Raw genomic sequence first — 26,766 nt, forward strand, 5'->3', positions numbered from 1 at the left:
CGAATGTATCTGGCAATAGATAGGAGCTCATTAGAGGCTTCGCAATGGTAACAGGCCGTAACCTAGCGCTTTTGATATTGCTTGCAGTTAGCCTAGCCTAGCAGGCCGACTGATAACATGATATAAAGCCCCTCTTGCTAATAATAATTAAATTGTTTACTGCCTAAGGTATCCAAGCTCCTTCCAATAGGCTGCTTTTAAAGGACTAAAGACAGCCTGGTCAAGAGGCTATAGGACGTGGGAGGTATGTAGCGGCAAGAATAACAGATAAACATTTATATAGCATTACTACACTCTTATAGCCATCCAGGATAAGAAGTCTAGATGCTGTCTAAGGGAGAAAGACTCTTATCAGCCACTTAACAGCAGTATTATTGGTAGTCTATCTGTTCTCTGTTACTATAAACTCCTATCTATGATATAAGCCAAGATCTAGAGGGAACTACTACTAGTAGACTCTCTTGCCCCCTCACAACCTTCGAGTCTGTCGATGCTGCGGGGGCATGAAGATGAAGCCAGGATCGGCTGATTACCCGAACGGGCAGGCTGCCGAGGGGAATGTTTGTCTCGGCCAGCGCGCTTCATAGCCCGTTGGGAGACAGACGCAAGTATCCAGTGTCATACAAGTAACCTCCTCCTGCTCCTCCTCTTTGTATAGCTACAGTGCCTAGCCAACTTGTAGTTAAGGGATGGAGGAGGATTATATTCTTTCCCCCCCCCTGCCCCCCCCAAACTTTGTATCCACGTTACGAAAAAAAAAAGAATACACGACGGTTATTTTTGTTGATGCCCATAAACCGCATCGCAACTTTTACATGGCGGAACATGGTGAGATTGGGTCGATGAGCAAAGATAGGGCTAGTGCCGGCCAACCCCCGCTCCGAGGTTCGGCGTCCTCACCCCCTCCCCCTCCACTTCCTCGGAGGTCCTCAGTTCCTCCCCCGAGACTCAAGATGCACACGGCGGAATCACAGCAACCGGGGAAAAGCTCTTCGTCCGCATAGAGAGAGCGGCACACAATTAGGGAGAAAAAAATATCAAGCGAATAAATGAACAAGAAGGTGATGGGTTCGGAAGGAAACGCCTCACCGAGACGTTCGTCGCTCAGCAGCAGACACGGCGTGAGCCGCGACGCAGCAAAGACCATTTCGGCGTGAGTGTCCGGCACCCCTCCTCTCTTCGCCCCTCGCCCTTCGCTCTTAGGCATATGCTCCTGTTATCTCTCTCTCTCTCTCTCTCTCTCTCTCTCTCTCTCTTACACACACACATGACCGTGTAGTGTGAGTTTCTCGAATGCTAACCCCCAGGTGGGCGGACACACACAGATGTCTCACATGCCGGCGGAAAAAGGTCAAGTGCTCGGGCGATGCGCCGTGCACGTACTGCAGCCGGCGCGACCTCGAGTGCAAGTTCCCCGAGCCGGCCAAGAAGCGGGTGTACTCTGTCACGTCGGTTCCCCCTTCCCCATAATCTACTATCGAGCGCTGTTTCTGATGTGATGCCTCCCCTCATTTCAGTCGGATTCAAGACCTCCAAGAAAGGCTGGCTCGGTATGAGAGCCAAGGTGGCAGCGGCGGCGGTGGCGGCCTCACAACCGCCAATGGTCGGTCATTCATGGTTGGTTTCCCACTTGGCCCCTAACATGCCGCTGACACGGTTAAAGTGCGGGAGAATGATGCTATCAAGACATCAGCAAGTCAGACGGAGTCACCCAACCGTCCGCCAACCAGGGCTACAGCGCCGACACCTCAGGATAACGCAACTCAGGTGAACGCTGCTTCCACCCTGCTCGGGCTGGCGCTTGACCAATCCATATCCCCCACACAGAGGAACAACCCATCTGGAGGCAACGCTAGTAACGTCGTCGTCGAATCTTCACCGAGGTCCGGTAAGTCCCCTTGGTGGCTTTTCTTTGACCGTTTGACGGGCTGTCCGTCCTGACGAATATCGCCAGGTATACTGGCCGACTCTTCACTGAGCTCCATCCACACCTTTGGATCGCGGCTCCAAACCGTCCTGGAGCATCCACGGCTAGGGCGCCGAGACCGCGTCAGCCACCTAACCGACCCGGGATTCGGCACAGCCCTAAAGCCCCGGGATGGCGCGCTCCCGCTCCCCTCGGAGGAGGAGGCCCGCAGGCTCTTCGACAGCATGACCTTCTTCATCGGGCACACCCAGCACCACGTCGACACGCGCGAGTTCTCGGACCGCCTCGCCTTCTTCTACTCGAACCTGAGCGACGCGTCGCAGACGCAGACGCCGTGGTACCTGGAGATGCTGCTCGTGTTCGCCATCGGCAAACTCTTCTCGGGGAGCTTCGACGACGACGAGAGGAGCGGGTTGCCCGGGTCGACCATCTTCGCGTATGTCCAGTCCAAACTCCCGAGCCTGGGCGAGCTGTACGTCCTGGGGAAGCTGGGGATCGAGATACATGCCCTGGCGGCGGTGTATTTGCAGAATGCGAACCGCAAAGAGGAGGCGTACCTTTATGTGAGTCGGCTACACATCACCCCGGGGCTGTCAATGTTCTCATCTTGGCAGATCAGTTCCGCGCTCCGGTTGGCGACAACGCATGGCTATCACCGCAAATCGGGGACAGGTCACTTGTTGCAGTCAGAAAAGGTGCACCTGAACCGGTTGTGGTGGACGGTGTACATGCAAGAGAGGTGGGTCGCGGCTTCGGTGAACCGCGGTTCCCCCTCCCCTCGCGCCAGCAGTCACGTTTGCTGACCTTGTCATGCCAAGACGCCTCGCTGCCGCTACCGGCAACCCCTCGAGTATCCTGGACGAGGCCATCGAGGTCGACATGCCCAAAGACTCACCGGGCTTTCCGCCGGCTCTCCCTCTGCGAACCAACATCAAGATTGCAAGGGTCACGGGGAGGATCTTGCCGAGTATGCTGAACCCGACTCAGTCTTGGGTGTTGAGCTTGCTGACACTCGCATTCTCCAGCCATCTATGAACCAGGCACACATCCCGAAGAAACCTTCGTCCCGAACGTGCAAGGCATTGTGCAGTCGCTTTACTGGATCGCGAAGGAGATTCCGAGTGAATTGTCGACCAACACGTCCGATTTGGCGATCACCGAAGGGGACGTTTCGCTGAGAACGTCGGCGTATCTCCATATGATGCTTTACCAAGTGGGTCGACTACAATCAACTAGGATTACGAAGACAGCTAACAACGCTGCCAGGCGATTCTTCTGACCATTCGGCCCGTCATGCTCCACGTGTCAAAACTCATATTCGACCAGGAAAACGGCGGCGGAGACTTCCAGCTGGGAGCCTCGCCGCTGGGACGGCTCAGCCGGACGTGCTCGGAAGCGGCACGTCGGCTGCTGGAGGTCTTGATGTCGTTACGAAAGAAGAACATCTTGAGTGAGTCGAGGGGAAACTCCTAAAGGATGTTGTACACACGAGACGTTGTAGACTGACTCGGGACCGTCGCAGCAACGTTTGGTTTCTTCGACTTGGACGCCATCTTCTCGGCTGCCTTCATCATGATCCTGACGCTCATCATCGACTCGACGTGCGAGGAGGGCGGGAAGCTGGCGCCTAGACCGGGCCTCTCGGAGGCGTTGGATATTCTCGACTACCTCGTCGGGCGGGGTAACAACTTTGCGCTGCAAAGGGCGCGGGAGGTGCGGCGGATGCGGGATCACCTGTCGACCTTCTTGGACATACCCAAGAACAGTCCCAGCGAGTTCGGCACGAATCGGCCGGGGATGGCGAGTATGGCTGCGGAGGGCGGTGAACAGTCGTTAGCGACAACAGTCTTCTCGGCGACGGGCGACGATGGCGACGACACCCAGGCCGCTGCGACGACGAGCAGGTCTGTTGACAGGGGGGTTCTGACGTCGTCTGGACGGGCTAGCCAGCTGGGGTCGAGAAGCCTGCTGGATTCGAGTCTGTGGAACGACATTTCGTATTTGTGGATGCAGCCAGCAGCGGCGGCGGGACCAAACGACGAAGGGCAGTCGTTTAGGCAGACAGAGGGAATGGCAGAGCTGCTGCCAGAGGACGTGTTTGACTGGAACTCCATCTACCGTGACCAAGACCTGAGCCTGACGGGGCAAGACTTGGGCGATTTCGGCGAGTTGGAAAGACACATACTGGGGTTCAGCGGTTGAATGGTGCAGAAGGGATTCATGGTGTAGGAGCCGACATATTGGGTGTGTTCCGGGCCTGCGTCTCTTAAGATATTGATATTAACAAGCAGGCGAGTCTTGCGCCGGAGAGAGTCAGTTCGGCTTTGTTCATTTTGCATAGATAACAATGAAATTAGGGGAGGACATGCCACATCTGAGTCACCCCAAGGCGTTCCCATTCAGCAAACGACTAGGCATCCATCCATCCATCCATTAGAGATCAGACTGAGTCTTGGTGCCTGGGGTTGAGAGGTCAGATTGATTCGTCATCAGTATTAGGAAAAGAAGCAGGCGACAGGAGAAAAAACCAAGTGAAGAGATGATATAAAGGATGGTTTGTATTACAAACCAAGAAGAAGATTGACTCCTTGCTGGCTGATTGGTCGGCTGTTGAAGACGAGAAAGATGGATTGAGAATGCAGGAATACGCAGCGGCGTAAAACTGACAACGAACGAAAAAAGAGTGGGACTTGTGGATCCCATCATCCCCCATGAAGACCCACTGATATCCCCCTTTAGCGCAGAGGCAGCCATGCACGGGCCATATTCGAAATTAAGCATAGCCAATCAGAAATCACCATCCTTCGGCAATCTGTCGCTGATTGGTTCCCCGGACAAGGAAGCTGCTGCCTGGGTGCGCCTGCTCTTGCTTTTACTCTTTGGCGGGGCACCTTCCCCCAGCGACCCGTTCGTACCTGCTCCGTATTCCGCCTTGGAGACTTACACTGCGCAGGATGACAAACAGGCAAGAGCCGGGAGAGAGACACGGATTCACCACACCATCTCCCGACATCTACAGAAAATCCCACGATGAGGCATATAAGTAAGTCTTCTTTGCCATTGCCTCTGTTCTTTTCCTCCTTCTCTCTCTATCACTCTCTCTCTTGCTCTCAGAGAGTAGTCTACACATTCATCCACATTGGTTCCCGAACCACATTTCAACAACCATTCATTCCACGCAGGAAACCCATCAAACGACTTCACCACACCACGTCGTCACACCACCACCACAACAACAACAACCACTCGACATCTTGTCATCTCGACGACCTCCTGGACCTTGTGAGCCCCGTACTCATTGTCCATCATGTCCTTGTTCGGCACCCGCCATCACCAGCACGTCTGCGGCTTCTACTACCTCGACTCGTCAATTGTCAGCCCGTTCCAAAAGCCCCAACGCAGATATCTCCCTCCGCTGTCTCAGTCCCTTCATGCCCGCATCATTGCTTCCACTTCGCGGACGACCCTGACCCAGTCCTTCGCCAACCCGTCTTCCACCGCATCCATCCCAGAGCTTCGCTACAACTTTCCCCTGTACGACGGCGTGTCCGTTGTCGCCTTCACTTGCACCATCAACAAGGATCGTGTCATTCGCGGTCTTGTGCAGGAGAAGAACACGGCTCGCAAGACGTACGATGACGCCGTCGCCAATGGCCAGACGGCCGCTCTATTCGAGCAACTTCCTGACGCAAGCGATGTCTTCACCACCACCGTCGGCAACGTTCCCGCTGGTGCCCACATCTCTGTCGAGATCGAGTATCTGGGCGAGCTGAAGCACGATGCTGAAGTCGACGGTATCAGGTTCACCATACCTACCTCCATTGCTCCCCGCTTTGGCTCCTACCCCGGCACGCTGCTCGATAAACCCACCAACGTGTCGACACAGGGCGGCATCAGCATCGTTGTTGACGCCGAGGTGCCGGCTGGAAGCGTCATCAAGTCCATCCAGTCGCCCTCGCACCCCATCGCTGTTTCTGTTGGCTCCACCTCCACCATGAGTGCTGACGCCGCCCCTTCCCTCCAGTTCGCCTCCGCCACTCTCTCCTTGGGCACCGCACAGCTGGATGATGACTTCATCATCCAGGTCATCGCTACAAACACATCCAACCCCGTCGCCGTCCTCGAGACGCATCCCACCATCCCCCACCAGCAAGCCCTGATGGCCACCTTCGTTCCCAAGTTCAAGCTAGCCCCGACCAAGCCCGAGATCGTCTTCATCTGTGACCGTTCCGGCTCCATGCAAGGCAGCAAGATTGACGACCTCAAGAATGCCCTCAAGGTTTTCCTCAAGTCGCTTCCCGTCGGCGCCATGTTCAATATCTGCAGCTTCGGCTCTAGCTATTCCTTCTTGTTCGACAAGTCCGTGACCTACGACAAAAACACCTTGGAAACCGCCATGAAACACGTCGACACGTTCGATGCCAACTATGGAGGCACCCGAATCCATGGCCCCATCCAGAAGACCTTTGAGCTGCGCCACCCCGATCTCGACCTCGAGGTCTTTGTACTCACGGACGGCGAAGTCTGGAACGAGGAGCGCCTCTTCACCATGGTCGACGACCGCGTCCAAAAGTCCCAGGGTGCCATTCGCCTGTTTACCCTGGGTGTCGGCCGCGATGTCAGCCACTCCCTCATCGAGGGCCTTGCACGAGCTGGCAACGGCTTCTCCCAGGCCGTCTCCGAGAATGAGAAGATGTCTGGCAAGGTTGTCCGGATGCTCAAGGGCGCACTCACACCCCACGTGAACGACTACACCCTGGAGCTCAAGTACGCCGATGCCGAGTCGGAAACAGAGCCCGAAGATGACTTTGACATCATCGAACCAGCCACCGCAGCTTCGCCCAAGCCCCTCGGCCAGGATGCACCCGATTTCCCCCAAAAGCCCATCTCGCTATTTGATAGTAGCGCAGATGACGACGTCGACACAGAAGCCGAGCAGCCACATGTCGATGGAGCCGGTGCGGAGCGGTACTCTCACGTCCCTGCTGTCAAGCCGCCAAAGGTGCTCCGGGCACCCTTCCAGATCCCGCCCCTGTATCCCTTCAGCCGCACGACCACCTATCTCATCCTCTCTCCCGACAGAGAGCTGAAAGACAAGACGCCAGAGTCCCTCATTCTTCGTGGAACGTCACCCCAAGGACCCCTGGAGCTCCAGATCCCCATCACAATCCTTCAAGACAAGGCTGAGACCATCCATCAGCTCGCCGCTCGGAAGGCCGTCAAGGAGCTGGAGGAGGGTCGCGGCTGGATCTTCCATGCAAATGCCAAGGATGGCCAGTCTCTCAAGGATAAGCATCCAGGTCGATTCCCCACCATGGTGGAACGAGAGGCTGTCCGTCTCGGTATCCAGTTCCAGGTCGGTGGCAAGTGGTGCTCTTTCGTTGCCGTTGACAGCGATCCGCCCCGCGCCAGGTCCACCGAGGATGAGCTGTGCGTTGCTGCCGAGATGCCGCCAGACAATGGTGTGGCTAAGAAAAAGATGAAGAAGGTGGGAATGGGTCCTGCCACAAGCTTTGATCAATCCGTGGTTCTATGTGGATCAGAGCCGTTATTGTATGAAAGTGGCAATCTCTCCATGAAGCCGCCTTCTCGGGCCGGATCGATGTTTCCCTCCGTCAACCGCTTGTTCGGTCGGGAGCCTCCGAAAACACAATCTTCTCATCATCGTCCAATCAGTGAAGCCTTTGGCAGGCCTGCGAGTGGGAGTGCCTCATCGAACCCATTTGGGCCTCCGAGTACGTCCTCTCAGCCTCCAGTCGGCAGAGACTTTTTCGGCGGGCCTACAAGCACTTCATCTACAGCGGCCGCGTTTGGAAGGCGTTCTGGGGGTTCTTTCGCAGGAGGCCTCTTCGGCGGGCAAAGCTCCGGATTCGGGGGAGGCTTGTTTGGCACCGGCGCTCCTTCTGCACCCCCTCCACCCCCGCTCGCCGCGCCGGCACTCGCCCCGCCTGCTGCGCAAGTCGACGAAGCCCTCCTGGTACAGTATCGGAAGGAGGTAGACGATGTTGCATGCATGCCTCTTGACGACCCGGATGATGATGATGATGTCGCACCTGCTGTCCAGCAGATGAGTCAGAATGTCTCCCCAATGTCTGTTGCGGTGGGGGACGTTTGGACCAAACCCGTCTACCACTCACAGACTCCCGCGGACCAGTTCTACGCCCTTGTCTCGATGCAGGAATTCAGTGGATATTGGGTGTGGTCGGACAAGCTGTTCGCCGTTCTCGGCGTCTCTCCTCAAGATGTCAAGAGCACGGTGGAGCAGACCGTCCAAGGCAGCCAGGGTCCGATTGCATCATCAACCGCTGCCGTTGTCGCATTCTTGAGGAAGAGGTTAGTAGACGAGCGCGACAGTTGGGAGATGATGGAAGAGAAAGCCGTCGCTTGGCTGGAGGCCGAGTTGGGAGACGAGAGTGAGAAACTCTTGGCTGCTCTCGGACAACTCTTTTGAGACTCTGGGGCTTGGGAGGAAAAGAGCTACGGGACAACATTTAGATTTTGGCTTGGGCGGTATTTGTATTTTGAGTATGACATGAAAAAGGCGCTTGATCGAGAAGGGAATTTGACGATAATGACAACGAGTACGAAACCATGGATGGTCCTGTCAGTAATTAAAGCAGATGAAATACAGAGATGCCAAAAAATAATGAAGCCCCAAATGTATCTAGCAATGAGAAATTGATGTGCACTTTTCCTTTGATAGTGATCAAATGCAGATGAAGATTCAAATGCACAATAGTGCTTGACCAATATTGAACTGGCAAAGCAAAACGTCTTCACTTCTTCAAGTTGATGATTTCTCGTCCCTTCATAATTGGCGACGATGTCCAACGTCTCGGGGGAGGCCCGGCTTGCCTCGGCCCAATTCTCTCCCGGTTTCCGGGGCGTCCGAGAGTCCCCACTCCCAACACCTCGGACCTTGACGCGCCGCCGTCTTCCTTTCACCAACATCAATCTTGACTAACCTCAAACATAAGCATTCCCGCCTTCTATTACCTGGCCCGCCCGAGGTTTGGTATTTCCTGTTTTCAGTTGCGGCCGATTGATTAAGAGCCATTGTGGCCGACGCCCTCTTACCAGCCTGTTTCTCCCACGGCCACCAGGCTGGTGACCCAGCAGCCCGTGTCTACGCAAGCGTAAGCTGTTCAGCTTGTGAGAAATATACCGGCTGTTAATTCCACTCCTTTTCGAGCACACTCCGCATCTGACCCGTCATGGCTTTTCGCGCCTTTGCGCGCTCCGGCGCCCGCCTGAGGAGCACCGCTCCCTACCGGTCCCCGGCACGTCGCCACGGACTGTCCGGCCCAGCCTTTGAACCACCACACTCGAAGCTCCTTCACACAGCCTCCTCTGAGTCGTCCAAAAGGGGCGGCCGGTTCATCGCCCTCCAGCTGCTGGCCCTCGGCGCCATACCCCTATTGGCGGGGTATCTGCTCGGCCGGTCAGCTGCTTCGGCCCCGAACGCGACGTCCCAGAGCAAGTTGTCGCGGGTCAACTTTGCGAACCGGAAGCAGATGCTGCGTGTAAGCTTTTGGTTCAAGACCTTTTTCTTTTTCTTTTTTTTTTTTTTTTTTGCTTAGCATGAGGGGGAGCTCACGCGTGTGCAGGCGGCCGACGAGATCTCGGAAGCACTGGGCAAAGACGCGGTCAGCTTCGATGAGGACGAGATTGAGCTGCACGGCCACTCGGACTGGTCGACGTCGAACTCGAGCGGACGGCCAGTCGCCATCGTGTATCCCAGGACGACGGAGGACGTGTCCCGGATAGCCAAGATCTGCAACAGGCATAGCGTGCCAATAGGTGAGTTTGATGTGCTCGCCAGCTGACGCCTCGCCCACTCCCCCGATGAAGGCGCGTGTGTGCTATTCCGGTAGAAGCTGACAGCTTCCGAGTACCGTTCGGCGCCGGGTCCTCGATCGAGGGCAGCTTCTCGTCGCCCTACAGCGGCATCTGCGTCGATTTTGTGCACATGGACAAGATAATCGCCTTCCACCCTGATGAGTCGCGACCCCCCCCCCCCCCCCCATACATCCCCTCCAAGACAACGCCGCCTTCTGACACCTTGCGCTCCAGCATGGACGTCGTCGTCCAACCGGGTGTGAACTGGGTGACGCTCAACCGGACCATCCAGGACTCGGGCCTCTTCCTCCCGCTGGACCCCTCCCCGACGGCCATGGTGGGCGGCATGGTCTCGACCAACTGCAGCGGCACCAACGCCTTCCGCTACGGCACGATGAAGGACTGGGTCGTCAACCTCACCGTCGTGCTGGCCGACGGCCGCGTCATCAAGACCCGGCGGCGGCCGCGCAAGACCTCGGCCGGGTACAACCTGACGTCGCTGTTCGTCGGCGCCGAGGGCACGCTGGGCATGGTGACCGAGGCCACGCTGAAGCTCGCCGTCGCGCCGCGGGACACGGGCGTCGCCGTCGTCTCGTTCCCGACCGTCGACGAGGCGGCGCGCGCGGCCGCGCGGCTGATCCGCTCCGGGGTCCAGCTCGGCGCGCTCGAGCTCATGGACGAGGTGCAGATGCGCGTCATCAACCGGCACGGGAGCGAGGCCGTGAGGAAGACGGCGTGGGACGAGAGCCCGGCGCTCTTTCTGAAGTGAGTTTGTTTATTAAGCGGCTGCTATGCCGGGGAGGGATGGCCTTTGATCGGCGTTCAAACCTTTTTGTTTTTGTTTTTGACGACACTGACTGTCTGTCGTTTTTTTTTCCTTTCTTTTCTTCTTCTTTCTTTCTAATACCTGATAGATTCGCGGGGACAACCGAAGGCATCAGGGGAGACATCGCCCGGGTGAAGGAGATTGTGCAGCCGTTCAAGCCGGGCAAGATATTCTTCGCCAGGGACAAACAGGAAGAGGCGGACCTCTGGGCGGCGAGGAAGGAGGCCTTGTGGACGATGACGTCCATCAAGCCCGAGGGATACTCGCTATGGTCGACCGATGTGGCCGTACCCATCTCGCGGTTGGCCGAGATCATCAGTGAGTTTGTTTTTCTTCTCCCCTGTTTCCATCAAAAGCGGTGGGCTGCGACGACTGACGTGACAAAACCCCGTGTTGCCAGACTTGTCGAAAGAAGACTCTGGGAAGCTGGGGCTCTTTGCGAGCGTCATCGGCCACGTCGGCGACGGGAACTTCCACCAGACCGTCATGTACGACCCGGAGGACGAGGCGCAGCGGGCGTCGGTCGCCAAGTGCGTCCATGACATGATGAGCAGGGCGCTGGAGATGGAGGGGACGGTCTCGGTGGGTTTGGGTGTTTGTTCCTCCGTTGCCGCTGTGCTGTTTTCTAAACGTGTCGTGCAGGGCGAACATGCGATTGGCATCGGGAAGAAGGTATCACAAGTTTCCGCGCCCCGGGAGGGCTGCTCGCCCGCATTCGTTGACCACCAGCTAACACGATGTGGGTAGGACTGTCTGGTAGACGAGCTTGGAAACGACGCGATCGACTTGATGAAGACATTGAAACAAGCCGTGGATCCCAAGTATGTTCGGCCATTCCCTCGCCTCCCGATGCATGCTCGTGGGATTGACCATTTCGCAGGTGGATCATGAACCCGGGCAAGGTCTTTGATCTCCCCGCCGGTTCCAAGGCTTCCGCGGCCAGATGAACCCTTCGCGATCTCACGATCAAAGGTGCGTGGACTGAAAAAGAGCCAACACTCGGCTAGACATCAAGAATTTGCATCCTCATCCTAAACTGCCCCCCCCCCCCCCCCTCTGATCTCGATGTTGGCTGCGACTCAATAACCAACGTCCAGAATAGTTCGAAAGGAGGGTCTGAAACCCGCGTCCTGCATTTGCGGAGGTCGCGTCGCATCTGGTTGCAGCCAACGCAACGTGGGGGCCTCGCGGGACGCCCTCCTTGTTTCTATTTTATCCTCCTTTACATGCCCCCCGACGCCGATGCCACGAGGCTGGGTCTTGGGGTTTCCAAATATCGAAAGGGGGGGCTTCTTACTATGTAGTTGTTCAAGCCAACACGTGCGATGCGATGAACCTGTGCCTCACGACATCATGTTTCACCCATGTTTGCTGCCCGTCTCTATTTGCAGCCATCCATCGCCGTCTAAGCAGCTTGTGAATGAAACCATTTCTGGCCCGATGGCGGCCCACCTGTTGATACACCTATTCCGTTTCTTGAGTATCTGCACTAAGGAATGAATCACTCAATGCCAATAAGTTATTGTGTGCAACGCCGGTCTACTGAGCTTATCAGTCACCGTCGCAATGGATCGCCAGCATGCGTCGCGTCGCATTGCACCGGAATGTTCTCTTCATCTCATTCATCGTCAGGCTGCGGGATCGCGAGGACAACCCCGGTTCTGTAGCTAGTCATGCAACCACAGCAGCTGAAAAAACCCCTGCATTTCGGCCGCAACATCACAATGTTGCAAACCAAACCAACCGCACGAACTGCCCCTCAAACCGTCTGCAGACTTGGTTCGCGGCGTTCCAACGGTTTTAAGCTCGTCAAACCGACGGACACTGGGGTGCAAACCATTGAAAAATGGCCCGGCTCCCCCATCCTCACCCAGGCACTCTATCCTGGCTTGATGCTTTGGATCAACCTATCTCCTATGCAAACTCAACACCGTTGTGATGCTTACACCATGTATATCCCTGCTATGGGCAATCACCCTGCTATGCACCTTTGCTGCGGCTCAGACTCCGGTCGAGTTGACGGTCCAGAACAGCCCCGGTCAGACGGCCTTGGAAACGCTGCGGACGATCCGACGACACCTTCAGAATGCGAGAGTCGAAGGGAGGGAAGAGCGGTTCAGCAACAGCACGTCGTTGGACACAAGCTTTGACAACGCAGTCCTCTTCAGATTGTAAGTCTGCTATTCCACTTCACCACCTGTTGTGAGAGCAGAGAGCATTGACGGCTGATCTTCCACTTCTTGAAGTGAGGATGCGGGAAAGGTCGGAAATGAGAACGTCACGGTGCAAGGCGGCATCAACATCGTCTGCGCGCGGTGCTACATCAAGGGCGAGGCCGTCGCCCACCTCACCATCGACGGCACCTTCAACACGACCCAGGTGCTTGGCGACATCGGCAGCGAGTTCGCCGAGACCTTTGACAACATCACGACGTACGCCAAGGACTACGTCGGGGGCGTCGCGTCGAAGCTGTCGGACGGCCTGGACGCCGACGACTTTGACTTCCCGCCGCTCAACATCACGTTCGACGTCGACCTCCCGGACTTCCCCGAGGCCCGGCTCGGCTTCGGCTTCGACGACCTGGAGCTGTACATGCAGCTGGACACCACCCTGTCGGCCGGCCTGAACTACAAGCTCAACCTGTACACCTCGACGACGCCGCTGGGGGCGAAGGTCGGCGACGCCCTGCAGCTCGGCGTCGTGTTCGCCGTCGATCTCATCCTGAGCGTCGAGAGCGAGGTGCGCATGAGCAGCGGTTTCCACATCCGGATGGATGACAGAGTCGGCTTCGACATTGCCCTGTTCTCCAAGAACGTGTCGAGCGTGAACTTGTAAGTCGCCCATCCCTTTACTCGGAAGCAGAACCTCCTTCGGGGGGACATTTAAGCTCACAGTGACTAAAAATAAAACAAAAAACCCAGCAACGGCGGTCGCTTCGAGTTCCTGCCGGTCGTCGTCGAAAGCGCCGGCGTCGTGCTCAAGGCCGTCCTCCGGGTCGGCGTCAGCGCCGGCATCCAGCTCTCCACCCCCGTCGACAGCAGGGAGCTTGAGATCTTCAACAAGACCCTCACGATACCGGGCGCGTCGGCCGGCGTCGAGGTCGGCGTCTTCGCCAACGTCGCCGAGCTCAGCACCAACGTCACCGCCCTCGCGGCGCCCGACGAGGACGGCTGCGCGCTGCGCGCCGTCAACGCGTACCAGTTCGCCCTGGGCGCCGCCGCCGGCGCGTCGGTGCGGATCGGAGACCGCGTCTGGGGCCCCGTGCCGAGCACGCAGGTCGCTATCTTCTACACCACCCTCGGCGGCGGCTGCGCCAGCCGGCGGGTAGCGCCCTCCACCGCGGCGGCGGCGGCGACCGTAACTGCGACGACGACGACCGTGGATAAGAAGGACCCGGCGCTGCTGACGACGACGACGCTGAGCGAGAAGGTCACCTACACGGCCATTGAGTGCTTGGCGACGGGCCTCATCAACTGCCCGCCCCAGCTGCAGACTCTGAGGAAGTTTGTCGCGACCGAGACGTTCGTCACAGCCGTGGCGTCCGGCGAGAAGGCCACTTTTCCGGCAGCAACGCAACCCGCCGTCCAGAGCGTTGTCGATTTCGGTTCCGGCGCCAAGTCTTTGATATCGACTAGCGGAGCACCCAAGCTGTACACTCCCCCACCCCCTCCTACTTCCACTCCGTCCGCCACCGGGACCAACCCTGCCGAGGCACCCACAGGCGCCGAAGGCGAGATTGGCGGGGTCGACAAGAAGGTCGTCATCGGCATCAGCGTCGGCGTCGGCGTTGTCGTGTTCGCTGGTATCATTGGTGCTTTCGTGTAAGTCCCCCCCTCTTTGTGGCCAACATACCCAGAGATTATGTATGCGTTCCATTTTCTCGGATTCTAACACGTAGGACTACAGATATTGGCAGCGAAGACGCAGGTACGCGCCCGTTGCTAAAGCAGACAGATTTTTAGCCTTTTCGCAAGCGACGCAATCGCCGGGCAGCTACGAAGGCGTCAAGGAACAAAAGCAGCCCGAAGTCAGCGTACAAAGAATCTGATTTCGGACTGCTATTTTCAGGCTTGATTTCTCAACAGGAGTTTGTTTTTCGGTTGCATAAACTTGGAAAAGGATATGGCGTTCGGATCATCCTATGCTTTCAGCTGTCTGTCTCTATTAGACCTAGATACCTTGGAACTTTGTAAACTGTGTTCTTAAAATCCCTCACTGACCAATTTCTATGCCACGCGTAGCGATAGGAGGGTATACTCCTGGTTAATGAACGCCCCGGACATTATAACCACCTTGGGTGACTACGTCTCAATGACCTGCACAGATTCGAGGAAATCCTCCACGTCCTGCAGCAGCAACTCTGGCTGCTCGAGCGCAGCGAAATGGCCTCCCTGTAAGCGTGTCAGCGCCCTCTGCTGCGGACTGATGGCATCCAAAATTCTGAGCTGGTTTACCTTGTCGTGCGTGCGATAGAGCCTAAGGTTCGGATAGGATTTCTCTGCCCACGGCTTTGGCATGAAGTTGAGCTCACCGTCGAAATGCGAGTATCCCATCGGCGTCTCTTTTGCTATGGGTACAGAACTTAACGTTCCAGAACTCCAGCCCTCGGCCGTTTGGGCGTATGGGTAGATGCTCCTGGGGAAGGTAGACGTGAACCAGTACAGACTGACCAGTTCAAGAATAGTCTCGGTTTGGAGGGGGTGCCGACTATCCGCCCAATCCAAGTACTTTTCCCCGATCCTGCCACGCGTCAGTACTGCAATCTATGTGCCAGATCTAGACGCCTCAATCTCACCAAGCCATTAGAGCCAACGGATTCGTAGACAAGACTAAGCCGATAGTCGCTGGCCTGAGATCATGCGTCAGGGCGTACGACATTTCCGTTTTAACCCACGCTGCCGCCTTCTGCAAGCGTTGAAGGTCTTGCTGCGGAAGCTCTTCTGATTTGCTCAAATCGTCCGCTGTTGGGCCTAGGATATTGACTGAGTTTGCGTCAGTATCAGTACTGACATTTTATCGCCCGGCATTGCTCACGATGAAAAGCCTTGCATTCCTTCTTCCAAGACATAGCCCTGGCCAGGAGGCTCCCGATATCACCGCCCTGAGCGGCGTAGCCTCCGCCAAATCCCAAGTCCAGCATCAGCTGATGAAGGGAATCCGCCACTGGGCCTAGACCCGTCCGCTTGTCCAGGGGGATCGAGTCCGCCGAGAGTCCGTAGCCAGGTATCGACGGCACAATGACGTGGTACGGCAGGGAGTCGGGGGTGTATTTCTTCACCAACAGATCGAGGATGGGGAAGAACTCTAGAAACGAGCCCGGCCACCCGTGCATGAAAATGATCGGAACGGCATCTTTTCTTTTTGAGAAGAGCGCCGTGAAGTGGATGTCCAGGGTTCCCAAATCCGCGTTCTCCACCTTGGCCTTGAAGTTGGGGAATGAGTTGATGCGGTTCTCTTGCTTCCTCCAGTCGAACTTGAGCCAGGCGTCTTTGACGCCAATGAGCCAGTCGCGGGTGACGCCGAAGCGTCCGTCATCCTGCTTGTTTTCCCACGTCTCAGGGCCGATCTTGGACAGCTGTAGGAGCTGTTTGAACTCGTCCAGATCCTGATCCGGGACTCGGAGTGTGAACTTCTCGGGTGTCTTGAGAACCCCGCCGGGGAGGGTGCCGAACGCTTGCGTCATGGTGGAATCAGTGAGTTGATGACGCAGCGGTTAAGTGCTGTTTAAACATCGCAGAGCTGTATGGCAAACAAGGTAAAATTGCCTGCATGGTTTATTCAATCTTGCTTGGGCTCACGGCGCAGGATGAGGCGACTTTATGGCAGCTCGGCACCGGAGTCGACTTTCGAGCCGAATGCCAGCGATGCCCCTCCGCATATGTTGCGACTCCATTCCTTGGCATTGAACCCCTCGTTCTGTGTACACTGTAGACGATGCGGGGATGCCTCGGAACACGGACAAGACCGAATGCGTAAAAGTCCAACGCATAACGGGATTGGTGGGCTAGAAATACAGATAGCCCGATGAAACTTAAAGATCCGCGCCTCCTTGCATATGGCGTAGCGACGCGATACAGTAACAGTGGGACTCCATGTTCGGCAATCCGGAAACACCGTTACGTCTATCCGGGCTATCCGCAACGTTTGGAAGATGTATTGCCGGCTTAACTAGTCACAGTCTCTCACGACTTATTAGAATTTTATTTTGAAGCACGGACGTTTCGGTCCGGTATCTGTTGCGTATTGCGACGGTCGTGAAACCTCGTGCAGCATTACTCGAGGGGTTGAAAAAAAAGACTACATTATCTAGCCGCGCCATCGTCCTGTAAGATATTCCAAGGATCAGGCAATTTCCTACTTCACTTCGCGGGCGCTCGGGTTCATTGTAGCTTCGCAACGAGATTATGCGAAACTGTAACAAGTTGAATACGCCGATACCAACGCCTGCAATCAACTTGCCTCAGTAGTTGTTTACTAGGCTTCTCCAATGGTCCCTTAACTTAATACATTACCGCAAGAGTCTGTCATTTCAGTTGCCACTTCCTCACGGATTATTACTCTTATTCATTTCTGGGAAAAGCGTTACAGTCTACACGACTCTCAAATTAGCTACAAAGATGACAAATACACGGTGAAGCTTAGAAATCCCTCGATATTGTTAGTGTATCTACGCTGACCTACGTCGGCCATCCGCTCCCTTAAAGCTGTGTCTTGAGGTTGGGCCCGGAAAGAATGGTTGTTGACCTGCGGGTACTTGAAACTTTACTGAGGGCATGATAGCACCAGTCACGGGTACCCTTCAAACTCAGAATTGTGACCTCCGTTATCCAAGTTCTATTCAAGTTTCCGAACACGTCCTGACTGTGTCGATTGGCGCAAGGCATAGTCAAGGGGTTAAAATAGATACATTATTCGGCATCTCAAAACCACTGACTAGACGTCCACGTTCGCCAGAAACGGGATAGGCAGTGGAATCACGGGGACGCACGAGGGCAGCTCTGGCCGGTCGGCAGCGGGAGGTAGTATGGTGGGAGTTGCGCTGTGGGTGCTCCTTGTCACGAGCGTATTGTCCTAGGATTTAGGGGGTGGAAGGGTGAGCAGGGCTACCGTTGAAATAAGCAGCTATAAGATATGCCGTAAGTCAAAGCACCCACTTTCCGATCACCCCCACATTGCAATCATGCATATCCACCTCATATCCACCCCCAGCCACCACCAACCACTATATATATACTATTACTACTTCTATAGTTCTTATCTAAATAACTTTATTTTTTTAGTATTTATTCTTTATTACCCTATAGTTAGATATACTAAGTTAAAGATTACCTAGGTAATAAATACTATTACTATTAGCAGTAGTATACACTAAGTATCTAAGACCTATAGTATCCTATTTACTACCCTCTAGAACTATTTATCTAGCACCTAAAAGAGGGCTAATGCCTTTAAGGACCTCTAGTGACTACTAGCTACCTAGAAGGCTAGCCTAGCTAGTTAGGTAACTACCTAGGCTAACTTTAGGCTACTACTAACCTATTAATAACTAAGGGACTTTACTTATTATATCCTCTATACTATAGGGGATACTTAACCTTTAAGTAAAAAGTAAATAGATAGCTTTATTTAAAAGAACTTATTTATTAAGGTCTAGAGAAGTTAATTTATTAATTTAAGGTGTATTAATAAAGTATTTACTAAGGTTATTAGGGACTAGTTTAAATATCTTATTATACTTTATATTTAGGCTATTAAACTAGCTAATAGATATAATATAGATAAGACTAGTATTCTTAAAGGTAAAAGTAATAATAGGCTAGTGCTAAGTAAGGCTATAATAAAGGTAGTAAAGAAAAAGTAGCCTAGATTATAAGCCTAGGTATTTATTATTAAGTATATATTTACTAAAAGTATTCTTATTTATCTCTTAGTTATATATAAAGGTAAAATAGTCTAGTAGTAGTAGTTCTCTCTTAATTTTACTTTATATAATAAATAAAAGTTTATAGTAATAGAGAATAAATAGACTATTAATAATACTACTATTAAATAGTTATAAAAGGTCTTTTTTTTTAGACTAAGCCTTTTTAACTTAATTAAGCTAAACTACTTATCTTAGATAAGTATAAGAGCTATATAATAATAGATTTTATATAGATATACTATACTAATAATATTTATTTATTATTTTTACTACTATATATTTTCTATATTTTTTAGCTACTTAACTAGTTAGTCTTTAGCTTTATTAAGGTAGTATATTAAAAAAAGCTTAGATATCTTAGTTAGTAAATTAACTTTACTATTATAAGTAAAAAGAACTTTTTTTTTTACTATTAAAAGGCTTACTTAGCTAGTCTAACTATTAGTAATATTAAAAGTAGCTAGAAATACACTAGGTTATAGCCTATTAGTGCTATAAAGCTACTTATAAATAGGCTATTAGTTTAAAAGGTAATATTATTATTAATAACACTATTAATACTACTTAAAGTAGCTACTAGAGATACCTATATAGCCTAAGATACCTATAATATAGAGGGATAAGTATTAGCCTTATCTATAGTAAAGTAGTCTATACTAAGGAAAATAAAGGACCTTAGGGACTAACTATAGCTCTTTAGCTAACTAAAATAAAATATTATTATATAACGCTAACTATTTAAAAAGGTTAAAAAAGGCTTCTAAGAAAAGTCCTATAAGCTACCTATTACCTAGTAAAAAATTAGCCTTCTAGAAGCCTAGGTTACTAATAGTATATCTAGGAAACAGAAGGCTATTTATATAGATACTAATATAAAGTTTATAATAATTAAAGAGGTACAGTAAGCCTAGATAAAGGTAGGCAAGGTTAAAAGTAATATAGATAAATCTAGTGTATCTAAATTACCTAGTAAGGCTAAAAGTTATATTATTATAGTATCTAGATAATGTTAGTAGTTAATTAAATAAGGTAGTGGTTATTATAATGGCGATGTTTTTGGGTGATCGCAATGTGGGGGTGATCGGAAAGTGGGTGCTTTGACTTATAACGCGCTCGTGCATAACAGCATCATGGCAGAGGAGGGCTGGGTGTTCTACAATGACTACACGAAGTGAGGCCAGCCGAGAGAGCTAAGAGGAGATATAGTATACACACAGTGGGTAACGTACTCTAGGAGGGAAGCAGGTATTTCCTAACCTTTCCCGGCAGCAGTCAAGCTGCTAGTTTGCGTTCCTAACCACCCACTCCAGAAGGGTGACTACAAGAGCGTCTTACTTAGTTCGCTTGCTCTTATGGATATTAACAAGGACGGCGGTTAGGTCAATGTGACAAACTACACAGCAATATACCTGGCAATTATTAAAGCAAGCTGGATGCTTTTTATATACTAGTTAGCTGTTGAAAGGAAGGACGTCGTCATGGAGAAAGCCAAGGAGGTCAAGGTAGGCAAGCTACTAGTGCGGTATCTCTAGCTAGTACTGCTGTTCTAGCAGGAGGTGCAGGGGACAGTGCAGTAGACCAGGGGGGGGCTACAGCGTATATCTCTAGACTAAGGAGATTCTGCAGGGGGACAGCAGGACAAGGAGATAGACCCGCCGGGCAGCCCCAGCACAGACAGCAGCCACAGCGACAATAAGACAACCGCATAGAATGCATTGTCCTGAGCAGCGTAGCGGGGCACGGGCCCTCCTTATTTCAGTAGTGGGCATTATAGTACTGTTTACTGGTCTAGCTAGCTGGACTGTGCTGCGATACTACCTAACTGGGGTATTTAACTTACCCCTGCCACTGAGTACATGTATATCATTGATTGGTCATCGTTTCTATGTGGGGGTGTCTCCACACTCTGTGATTTATAAAGTCAAGGTAAATCACCTGCAGTCAATAACGACAGCGGTTGTGTAGTGTAGTGGTCATCACTCCGGATTTTGATTACATCAAAATCGCTACTTCCGGCAACCCCGGTTCGAACCCGGGCACGACCTCTCGTTTTGCCCTTTTTTCAAATGTTGCTCTATCCACTTAGGTGTAATTCTCACCCAGTCATCATTGTTCCCTTATTTTATTTTTCTCTCCTCTTGATTTCCTTTGCTTAATACATGATTTACAACGTTAGTTGTTTCTTGATTTGAATATGAATGACTTTAAAGTACTGTTGCCACCATGACAGAACAATGGATTGAGCCAAACGAAACCGGTCTGATTTGCTCCGTTGGGTAAAAGATGATATTAACTGGCCACATCATACGCGGTCTATCTACAGTTTCCTGTGGCAGCCTGAACCACGCCTATAGTCTTCACGTCTAGCACAACTCTCTATTCCTCTAATGGTTTAATTTTCAAGCACCCCCCCAGCCCCGAGATGGCTGGCCAAAGTCCATCCATTACGATCTCGCCGCCCATGCGATCAGCGCAGCCCCAACGCCGCTGCCGTCTCTAGCCATCCCTATCTTGATCATTCTTTCTCCACGGTCACCGATCTCGGGGATTTCTCCAAGAGCCTCTCGAATATGCTTCTCAAAGTTGGGAAAGTGTTCAACCAGAGATCCATCGACGCCAATATCAATGGCTTCGACCTCGCTCTCGCGCTCACTCGTACACTGACCCCCAGAGCCACCCGCCGAGCTCGCAGACTGCTTTTTGGGGACGGTGATGCGGACCTTGACCCGGAGCCAGCTTGCGAGGAACCTCCAAAAGGTCTGAACGCCGTAGAGGATGGGCTTGAGGACATTGATACCCAGACCCCAGCACGGTGAAAGCGGTTGTGCGACGGTCTTTGGTTCGAAAATCCCAGACTGGAGGGCGACCCCGGCAATCGCCACAGAGGATAGTCTCGCCGATCTCCGACCAATCGCTTCGGACAGGATCTTGATGGCTTTCGCGTCGTTCGTCGATACGTGAGTGGCTCCCAGCACTCTTGATATTTCGCCGCGTGCGTGCTCCAGGTCGGGAGTGTCGTCCTTGACCACCATAGATAAGAGCGAGCTGTCGATACTGTCGGGCACGTGGAGCAATGAACCCCGAGAGACCTCGAGTTCGAAAATTCCCGGCTGGGTCTGGATCAGGTCGACGAGGATCCGTCTGAGTATTTCTCCCAGGTACATGCCGGATATCCTCTTCTCAAAGTGTTGATCATCGGGGTTGACCGAGTCCCGGTCCAGCTCGCGATCGTACTTTGTCGTCGGCAGCACCTCGAGCTTGTTGTCGAAGCCACCCCACTCCGTGTTGAGAGCCATCATCTCACCCGGCTCAGCGTCCCGGAACGCCTTTGTGGAATGCAGCTTGGTGATGCGCGAGATGCGTTCCATGTAGGCGCCGTTGGTCCCCGTTCCGAAGATTGCGCCGACAGCGTTGCTAGACTGGCCCGGCGACGTATAGGCACGGGTAGCCAGAGTGCCGACCGTGTCGTTGGCGAGAGCGGTGACCAACAGAGGCAACTGCTGCTCGTCGAGGGCTTCTTGCAACATGGCGCAGGGGTCGCGTCCTACTGCATCCGGGATGTCGAACGACTTGGTCCAGTAGAGGAGAGTGCCCTTGTCGATGGCGTGTTGGTCAAAGGTGAAACTGAACGTAAAGCCCAAGCTCTTGCAGTGCTTCTTTCGCGCCTCTTCAGTAATGCTCTCCTCCTTCAGCACGCGGGCCCATGTCTCCAAGTCCGAGGGACGGTGCTTTTCCAAGAACGTCTTGATCTGCAAGGCGATGAATCTGAAGAGATCTTTGTAGGTTGGTGCGCTCATGAGATCTCTTGGGATCACCGCCTTGGACTGAGTAAGAGAGTATGTGGAATCCCCGTTCAGCTCGACAGAACACACCCTTAGGTTGGTGCCGCCGAGGTCTATGGCCATACAAACGCCCTTTTCGGAGCCATTGGGAAGGTTTGTCACAAAGGACGGAATCTGACACATTGATGTGCCATCCCGCTGGAGCCCCTCGTCTGGGTGATGTTAGTGCGTGTAAGTCAATGGGAGAGACGAAGTATTGGGTACTGACTAAGCTGTTGCAAAAAGTGGCATGTCGCGCGACGGACCTCCTCCGCTGGGAAGTCAAAATCATGTGCGATTCTCCGGGCATGAGCTACGGACTCGGGGACCCGGTCTTCCCTGGATTCGGCGAAAGACATTTGGACGCCGATTTTCAGCAGAGAAGGGCGCTTACGGTGCTGGTTGGGACGCAGTGTTGGCTTCGAAAGCTGGGGGGTGCGGGTTTCATGGGTGTACAACACCTCTCTCAGCAGATTAACCCGATCAAGTACCCAAACATCTGCGGCAAAGTCCTGGGAGTTCGCGCCGGAGGCTGGGGACACGGAATGAGAAGCGACGGCGTTCGGAGGAACGCCATCTCGTCGAGATGCAGCAAAACCTGCACCTGTTCATCCGACCGCGCGCCTCTTACAACATCACGACCCGGCAAACACGGGCCGGATTTACCGGGTGGGCCGGTCCAAATTGCCCAGAAATTCCTCCAATGACGGTTCTTCGGCCTATCAAGGGCCAGGTCCAGACTCGCTCGTAGCATTAGCCGTCGAATCTTCAAAAAGCCGGTGGTCCCCGGCGCAACCGGTGAACAACAAACTCAACCCCGATCCTACCTGTTTCGCCGGTCCCTCCCCCACAGAGCCCAGCAATTACGGGCACAGGAAAGCCGCAAACAACCTGCGCTCTCCGCAACCGTTCTGTACACTATAGAGTGGGACTTGAAGTCGTGCTAGTGCATAAGCTGTTGACAATGTCAAGTCAGCCGGCGAGAGACAAGATGGTGACCCGGCCTGAGCCGGAGGAGTCGGGCCTGAGCAAAGCCCGGAAGGCGTGTGGTAAGCCGCAACCCCCCCCCCCCCCCCCCCCCCCTCCGCAATGACACCCACCCTCCCTGGTTGTTCCGTGGCTGTGGTGGCTGATGCTCGTGTGCCGACTCAGTCAATTGCAGGAAACAAAAGGTATGCTTAGTCGACACCCGTTGCCAAGTCTCAGCTCTGATGGACGGGGCCCCTCCCCATTGCGGATATAGATGAAATGTAGAATCGAAAATGGGTCCACATGTCGAAGATGCCTACGGGCAGGAGTGCCTTGCGTCTTCGTACCGCGAGCCAACGTACGTTCCCCTCGTCCTGTCGCCGTCTGGTCTATGCTGCGGCTTCGTCTGACAGATGTCTTGTTGTAGTCAGCATCGCATCGTGAAAGTATCTCGCTTGCGTCCCTTCTGCAGGCAAACGAGCAGAGCCCGTTGTTAAACAAGTCCGTCTTCCTCCGTCTCAAACGAATCGAAGAACACTTGGGGCTGCCGCCCTTCAGCAATGTCGATGAGCCCGAATCGCCTCCGTCTCCAGGGATGACGGTACTGGAGCCTGGGACGCCTGGGGAAAATTCACTCGGCGCTCTGTGGGGTGCGGTATCTGTGCTCAGAAGAAGCTGCTCCTCCAATGTCAGCTCAAACATATGGGACAAGGCCATGATCAAGCGCCTATGGCTGTCGTATGTCCGCCCTTCTACCTGCCCCAAGCTACCTTCCGGACCGCTCACGCTAATGTCTTGCAGGTTCCACGAGTCCATGCCGGGGCTGCACTTTCTCCCAACAAAACAGACGTTCTCGTCTCCAAGACCACTCATGCTGGCCTCTATGCTCTACTGCTCCAGCATCAGGGGTTCACCAGACGTTGCCCTCTTGGCGCCGGATTATTTCACCGTCTTGTGCAGCGCCATCTCCCAGCTGTGCATACCGCAGAGCGAAGTCGGCCAGCCTCCCGACGATAAGGCTTCCGCGGAAGAATGGGCGTTTCAAACGGTGTTGGGTATCATACTCGCCGGCCTGCTGAGGGAAGCTGTCGTGAAAGAGACCGGGGTCTGGATATCCCTCGCGTACCGTCTCATATTGGAGCATTGTCCCTCTCATACCGATGAGCGATCTCGCGAGTGGCGACGGTTGTTCGCCGGGCTGCAGGTATGCTCTCCTTTCGCAACTGTTGAGTGCGGCACTAACATCTCCAGATCGTGGATCTTGAACATGCGTCAATCCACCTGTCGTGTCCTGTCATTCCCATCGAAGCGCCGCTTCCAAGACTGAAGATCCCACTGCAGGATCAGCTATATCGGTTGTCAAGGATGATGCACACAGGTTTAACTCACTTTACGGGGAGGGGCCTTCCGACAATCTGGTCCTGCTTCGAAACCGAGCCCAGCGTGGCGCAGATCTCTTCTGTTTCGTTCAGTGGGGTTGACGGCGCTGTGATCCGCGACTGGGCGCGGCAGCTGGACGACTGGCTCGTGGAGTTTAGTGACAAGGACTTTGAGTCCGAGCACGAGAAGAAGCTCGTGTTCCGGCAGTATATCCTGCATCGACTCCTTGTCTTGTCCATATACCACCCCGCCAGAGGCTGCAACCTGTTCTCGAACACGACCCCAAAAGAGCAGCACGAGCTTCTGGTCTCTGCTAGAGCGGCCGTCAAACTCCAGATATGCGACTCTTCGATATGGTCTAATTGGGATTTGGTCATGATCACGTGGGCTGCTCTTATCGTACTTCAAGGAGTTGACGGAGGGGTAGGGGAACCTGAAGGTAAGTCTCATCGTATCACGAAAAAGCGCGTTGCCAAAGCTGACGCACCGTGCACAGATTTAGAAAACGTAGGCGTTCACCTGCAAAGGTTGAAGGAGATGTACGAGCCAAAGCCCAGCCTGCGGGGAATGCTGGCTGCCCGGCTCGAGCAGAAGCTTCAAGGACTTCACACGCCTGCGTCGGGGGATGCCGAGGGTTTTGAACAAGAGATTCGCAACTTGGACAACTCGTGGTACATCTTTGACCAGTCTAGCCTTCAGGCTGGCTACAACTTGTGGTCGTATGAGAACCAGGGCGGCTGAGCGCTAATTCCACATAGTCTTCTTCCCCAATCTTTCATACATAACCGTTTCGGTACCGTATAAGAGATTGAAATATAGCACAGGTCGGAGCTGCTGCGTATTGAGCTTTTACGTATCGTGGTATTACATATGTACCAGGTGAACTCCACTAGACTGCTTATAGGGGTGTACAGCAACTGTATCCATGAATTAATGAATATAGTCGCTCTAAACCTCCATAAGTGGTCTAGTGCAGTTCACCCAATACATATGTAATATCACAGTATGTAAAACCTGATACAGGCCACCTCTGGCCTGTGCTAGATCTTAATATCTTGATATGGCATAGAACATGTCACAGGACAGTGCCAGCCACCTGCAAGGCCCTCACTGCGACTGGCAACACAACCGTTAAGGTTAGCGAAGTGTCTCAGGGAGCGGTGACTATTTAGCTGGCGATAGCCTCAGGAAACGCAGAAAAATAGTTCTCCAAGATTCAGTCTCTGTTGAATACAAGACCTATTGTTCATGACCACTATATTTCAATAGCCTGTTACAAATACCTAATAACGTATAGTAACAGCTAAATCTGACTTTACTTTAACTACAGCGTAAATAACCTTTAGGCACTAGAACGTTAGTAGTAACGCTGTTAAATAAGGTTACGTAGGTTTACAGGCAAGCTATAGTACTTATAATAATAGCATTATTAAACCTACAACTAAGGTTATAATGGCTTTATTATAAGCTATATAATAACTCTACTACTACTAAGGTTATCAAAAACCTTACGCCTCAAGTTACATTATATACTAACAACAGTCCTAGAGATAGCTTTCCGTACTAGCAACCTTGCCAGCTATAGCTAGGTATAAAAAGGCAGAAGCTAGGCTTGGTCTCTTCCCTAGGCAAGTACACACACACAACTATTAACTTTGCCCCCCTACATTAAGCTTACACATAACTGTAGAAAACCCCTAGGGGCTACTACAGCTATATAACTACTACACACTACGTACAGCGTATAGGGACCCCTAGGTAACTAGCACTCTTACTAAAGAGCTTGGCCTTCACAAGGTTAACAGAGGAACCTTGTTCCTTAGCCTCTCTTAGTCAACAAGAGAGAAATTAGTCATCTTTACCCTTAAACTTCTAGTCAAGGACTAGACTAACCCAGAGGCAAAGGCCAAGATCTTGAAGAAGAAGGCTAAGATTAAATAAAGGAGAGAATCTCCTGTAGCATCTAGGGATAGCTACATCCTTTACTAACCTTATAGAGGTAGCAGCAGCAGCTATAAAGGCCAAAACAACCTATAGGGAAGCTAGGGCTACGTAAGTTAATATGCAACAATGCTCAGGA

At 52.9% G+C, this 26,766-nt stretch overlaps 7 protein-coding genes and 1 non-coding gene across 8 annotated transcripts; 6 read left to right on the forward strand and 2 right to left on the reverse strand.

The window, feature by feature from the left end:
- Window positions 1–815: 815 nt before the first annotated feature.
- On the forward strand, window positions 816–4,129 carry LY79DRAFT_593184 (uncharacterized protein; the record flags this gene model as incomplete). Its single annotated transcript, XM_060561522.1, has 11 exons — window positions 816–828; window positions 1,078–1,153; window positions 1,326–1,448; window positions 1,518–1,564; window positions 1,694–1,888; window positions 1,955–2,490; window positions 2,542–2,666; window positions 2,746–2,894; window positions 2,953–3,140; window positions 3,194–3,377; window positions 3,450–4,129. 11 exons carry the CDS (start codon window positions 816–818, stop codon window positions 4,127–4,129), a joined length of 2,316 nt encoding a protein of 771 aa, XP_060410120.1.
- Window positions 4,130–4,851: 722 nt separating this feature from the next.
- LY79DRAFT_565686 (vault protein inter-alpha-trypsin) lies at window positions 4,852–8,707 on the forward strand. Its single transcript, XM_060558748.1, has one exon. It carries the CDS (start codon window positions 5,235–5,237, stop codon window positions 8,376–8,378), a length of 3,144 nt encoding a protein of 1,047 aa, XP_060410121.1. The 5' UTR covers window positions 4,852–5,234; the 3' UTR covers window positions 8,379–8,707.
- Window positions 8,708–9,141: 434 nt separating this feature from the next.
- On the forward strand, window positions 9,142–11,539 carry LY79DRAFT_523579 (glycolate oxidase; the record flags this gene model as incomplete). The annotated part of the gene is made up of 9 exons (XM_060555552.1): window positions 9,142–9,450; window positions 9,535–9,727; window positions 9,820–9,928; window positions 10,001–10,531; window positions 10,681–10,910; window positions 10,993–11,174; window positions 11,235–11,264; window positions 11,340–11,413; window positions 11,473–11,539. 9 exons carry the CDS (start codon window positions 9,142–9,144, stop codon window positions 11,537–11,539), a joined length of 1,725 nt encoding a protein of 574 aa, XP_060410122.1.
- A 991-nt stretch (window positions 11,540–12,530) lies between these two features.
- Window positions 12,531–14,767, forward strand: LY79DRAFT_695224 (uncharacterized protein; the record flags this gene model as incomplete). Its single annotated transcript, XM_060564810.1, has 5 exons — window positions 12,531–12,763; window positions 12,839–13,121; window positions 13,179–13,423; window positions 13,514–14,413; window positions 14,499–14,767. 5 exons carry the CDS (start codon window positions 12,531–12,533, stop codon window positions 14,638–14,640), a joined length of 1,803 nt encoding a protein of 600 aa, XP_060410123.1. The 3' UTR covers window positions 14,641–14,767.
- LY79DRAFT_695228 (epoxide hydrolase) lies at window positions 14,681–16,275 on the reverse strand (the record flags this gene model as incomplete). The annotated part of the gene is made up of 4 exons (XM_060564811.1): window positions 14,681–14,983; window positions 15,047–15,332; window positions 15,388–15,574; window positions 15,627–16,275. 4 exons carry the CDS (start codon window positions 16,273–16,275, stop codon window positions 14,894–14,896), a joined length of 1,212 nt encoding a protein of 403 aa, XP_060410124.1. The 3' UTR covers window positions 14,681–14,893.
- Window positions 16,276–20,471: 4,196 nt separating this feature from the next.
- LY79DRAFT_t219 lies at window positions 20,472–20,561 on the forward strand. The gene has a single exon. It is a non-coding gene; the product is annotated as a tRNA-Gln (tRNA).
- A 251-nt stretch (window positions 20,562–20,812) lies between these two features.
- LY79DRAFT_639441 (hexokinase) lies at window positions 20,813–23,095 on the reverse strand. Its single transcript, XM_060562318.1, has 2 exons — window positions 22,567–23,095; window positions 20,813–22,510 (listed from the first exon to the last, which is right to left on the reverse strand). The coding sequence occupies exons 1-2, from the start codon at window positions 22,694–22,696 to the stop codon at window positions 20,961–20,963; spliced, it is 1,680 nt and encodes a 559-aa protein (XP_060410125.1). The 5' UTR covers window positions 22,697–23,095; the 3' UTR covers window positions 20,813–20,960.
- LY79DRAFT_565702 (uncharacterized protein) lies at window positions 23,096–25,787 on the forward strand. The gene is made up of 7 exons (XM_060558749.1): window positions 23,096–23,386; window positions 23,490–23,509; window positions 23,581–23,664; window positions 23,734–24,044; window positions 24,108–24,510; window positions 24,558–25,125; window positions 25,183–25,787. The coding sequence occupies exons 1-7, from the start codon at window positions 23,302–23,304 to the stop codon at window positions 25,425–25,427; spliced, it is 1,716 nt and encodes a 571-aa protein (XP_060410126.1). The 5' UTR covers window positions 23,096–23,301; the 3' UTR covers window positions 25,428–25,787.
- The last annotated feature ends 979 nt before the right edge of the window (window positions 25,788–26,766 follow it).

The sequence above is a fragment of the Colletotrichum navitas genome (assembly GCF_030913465.1).
Source record: "Colletotrichum navitas strain CBS 125086 chromosome Unknown LY79scaffold_73, whole genome shotgun sequence".
In the NCBI taxonomy this organism is placed as follows: Eukaryota; Fungi; Ascomycota; class Sordariomycetes; order Glomerellales; family Glomerellaceae; genus Colletotrichum; species Colletotrichum navitas.

Bases quoted from the DNA above. Each gene is read 5' to 3' on its own strand.
- LY79DRAFT_565686 (XM_060558748.1), top strand. From the start codon at position 5,235: ATGTCCTTGTTCGGCACCCGCCATCACCAGCACGTCTGCGGCTTCTAC.
- LY79DRAFT_639441 (XM_060562318.1), bottom strand. From the start codon at position 22,696: ATGTCTTTCGCCGAATCCAGGGAAGACCGGGTCCCCGAGTCCGTAGCT. The intron at 22,511-22,566 runs GTCAGTACCCAA...AACATCACCCAG, and splicing joins CCACTTTTTGCAACAGCTTA to ACGAGGGGCTCCAGCGGGAT.
- LY79DRAFT_565702 (XM_060558749.1), top strand. From the start codon at position 23,302: ATGTCAAGTCAGCCGGCGAGAGACAAGATGGTGACCCGGCCTGAGCCG. The intron at 23,387-23,489 runs GTAAGCCGCAAC...GTGCCGACTCAG, and splicing joins CAAAGCCCGGAAGGCGTGTG to TCAATTGCAGGAAACAAAAG. The intron at 23,665-23,733 runs GTACGTTCCCCT...GTCTTGTTGTAG, and splicing joins TCTTCGTACCGCGAGCCAAC to TCAGCATCGCATCGTGAAAG.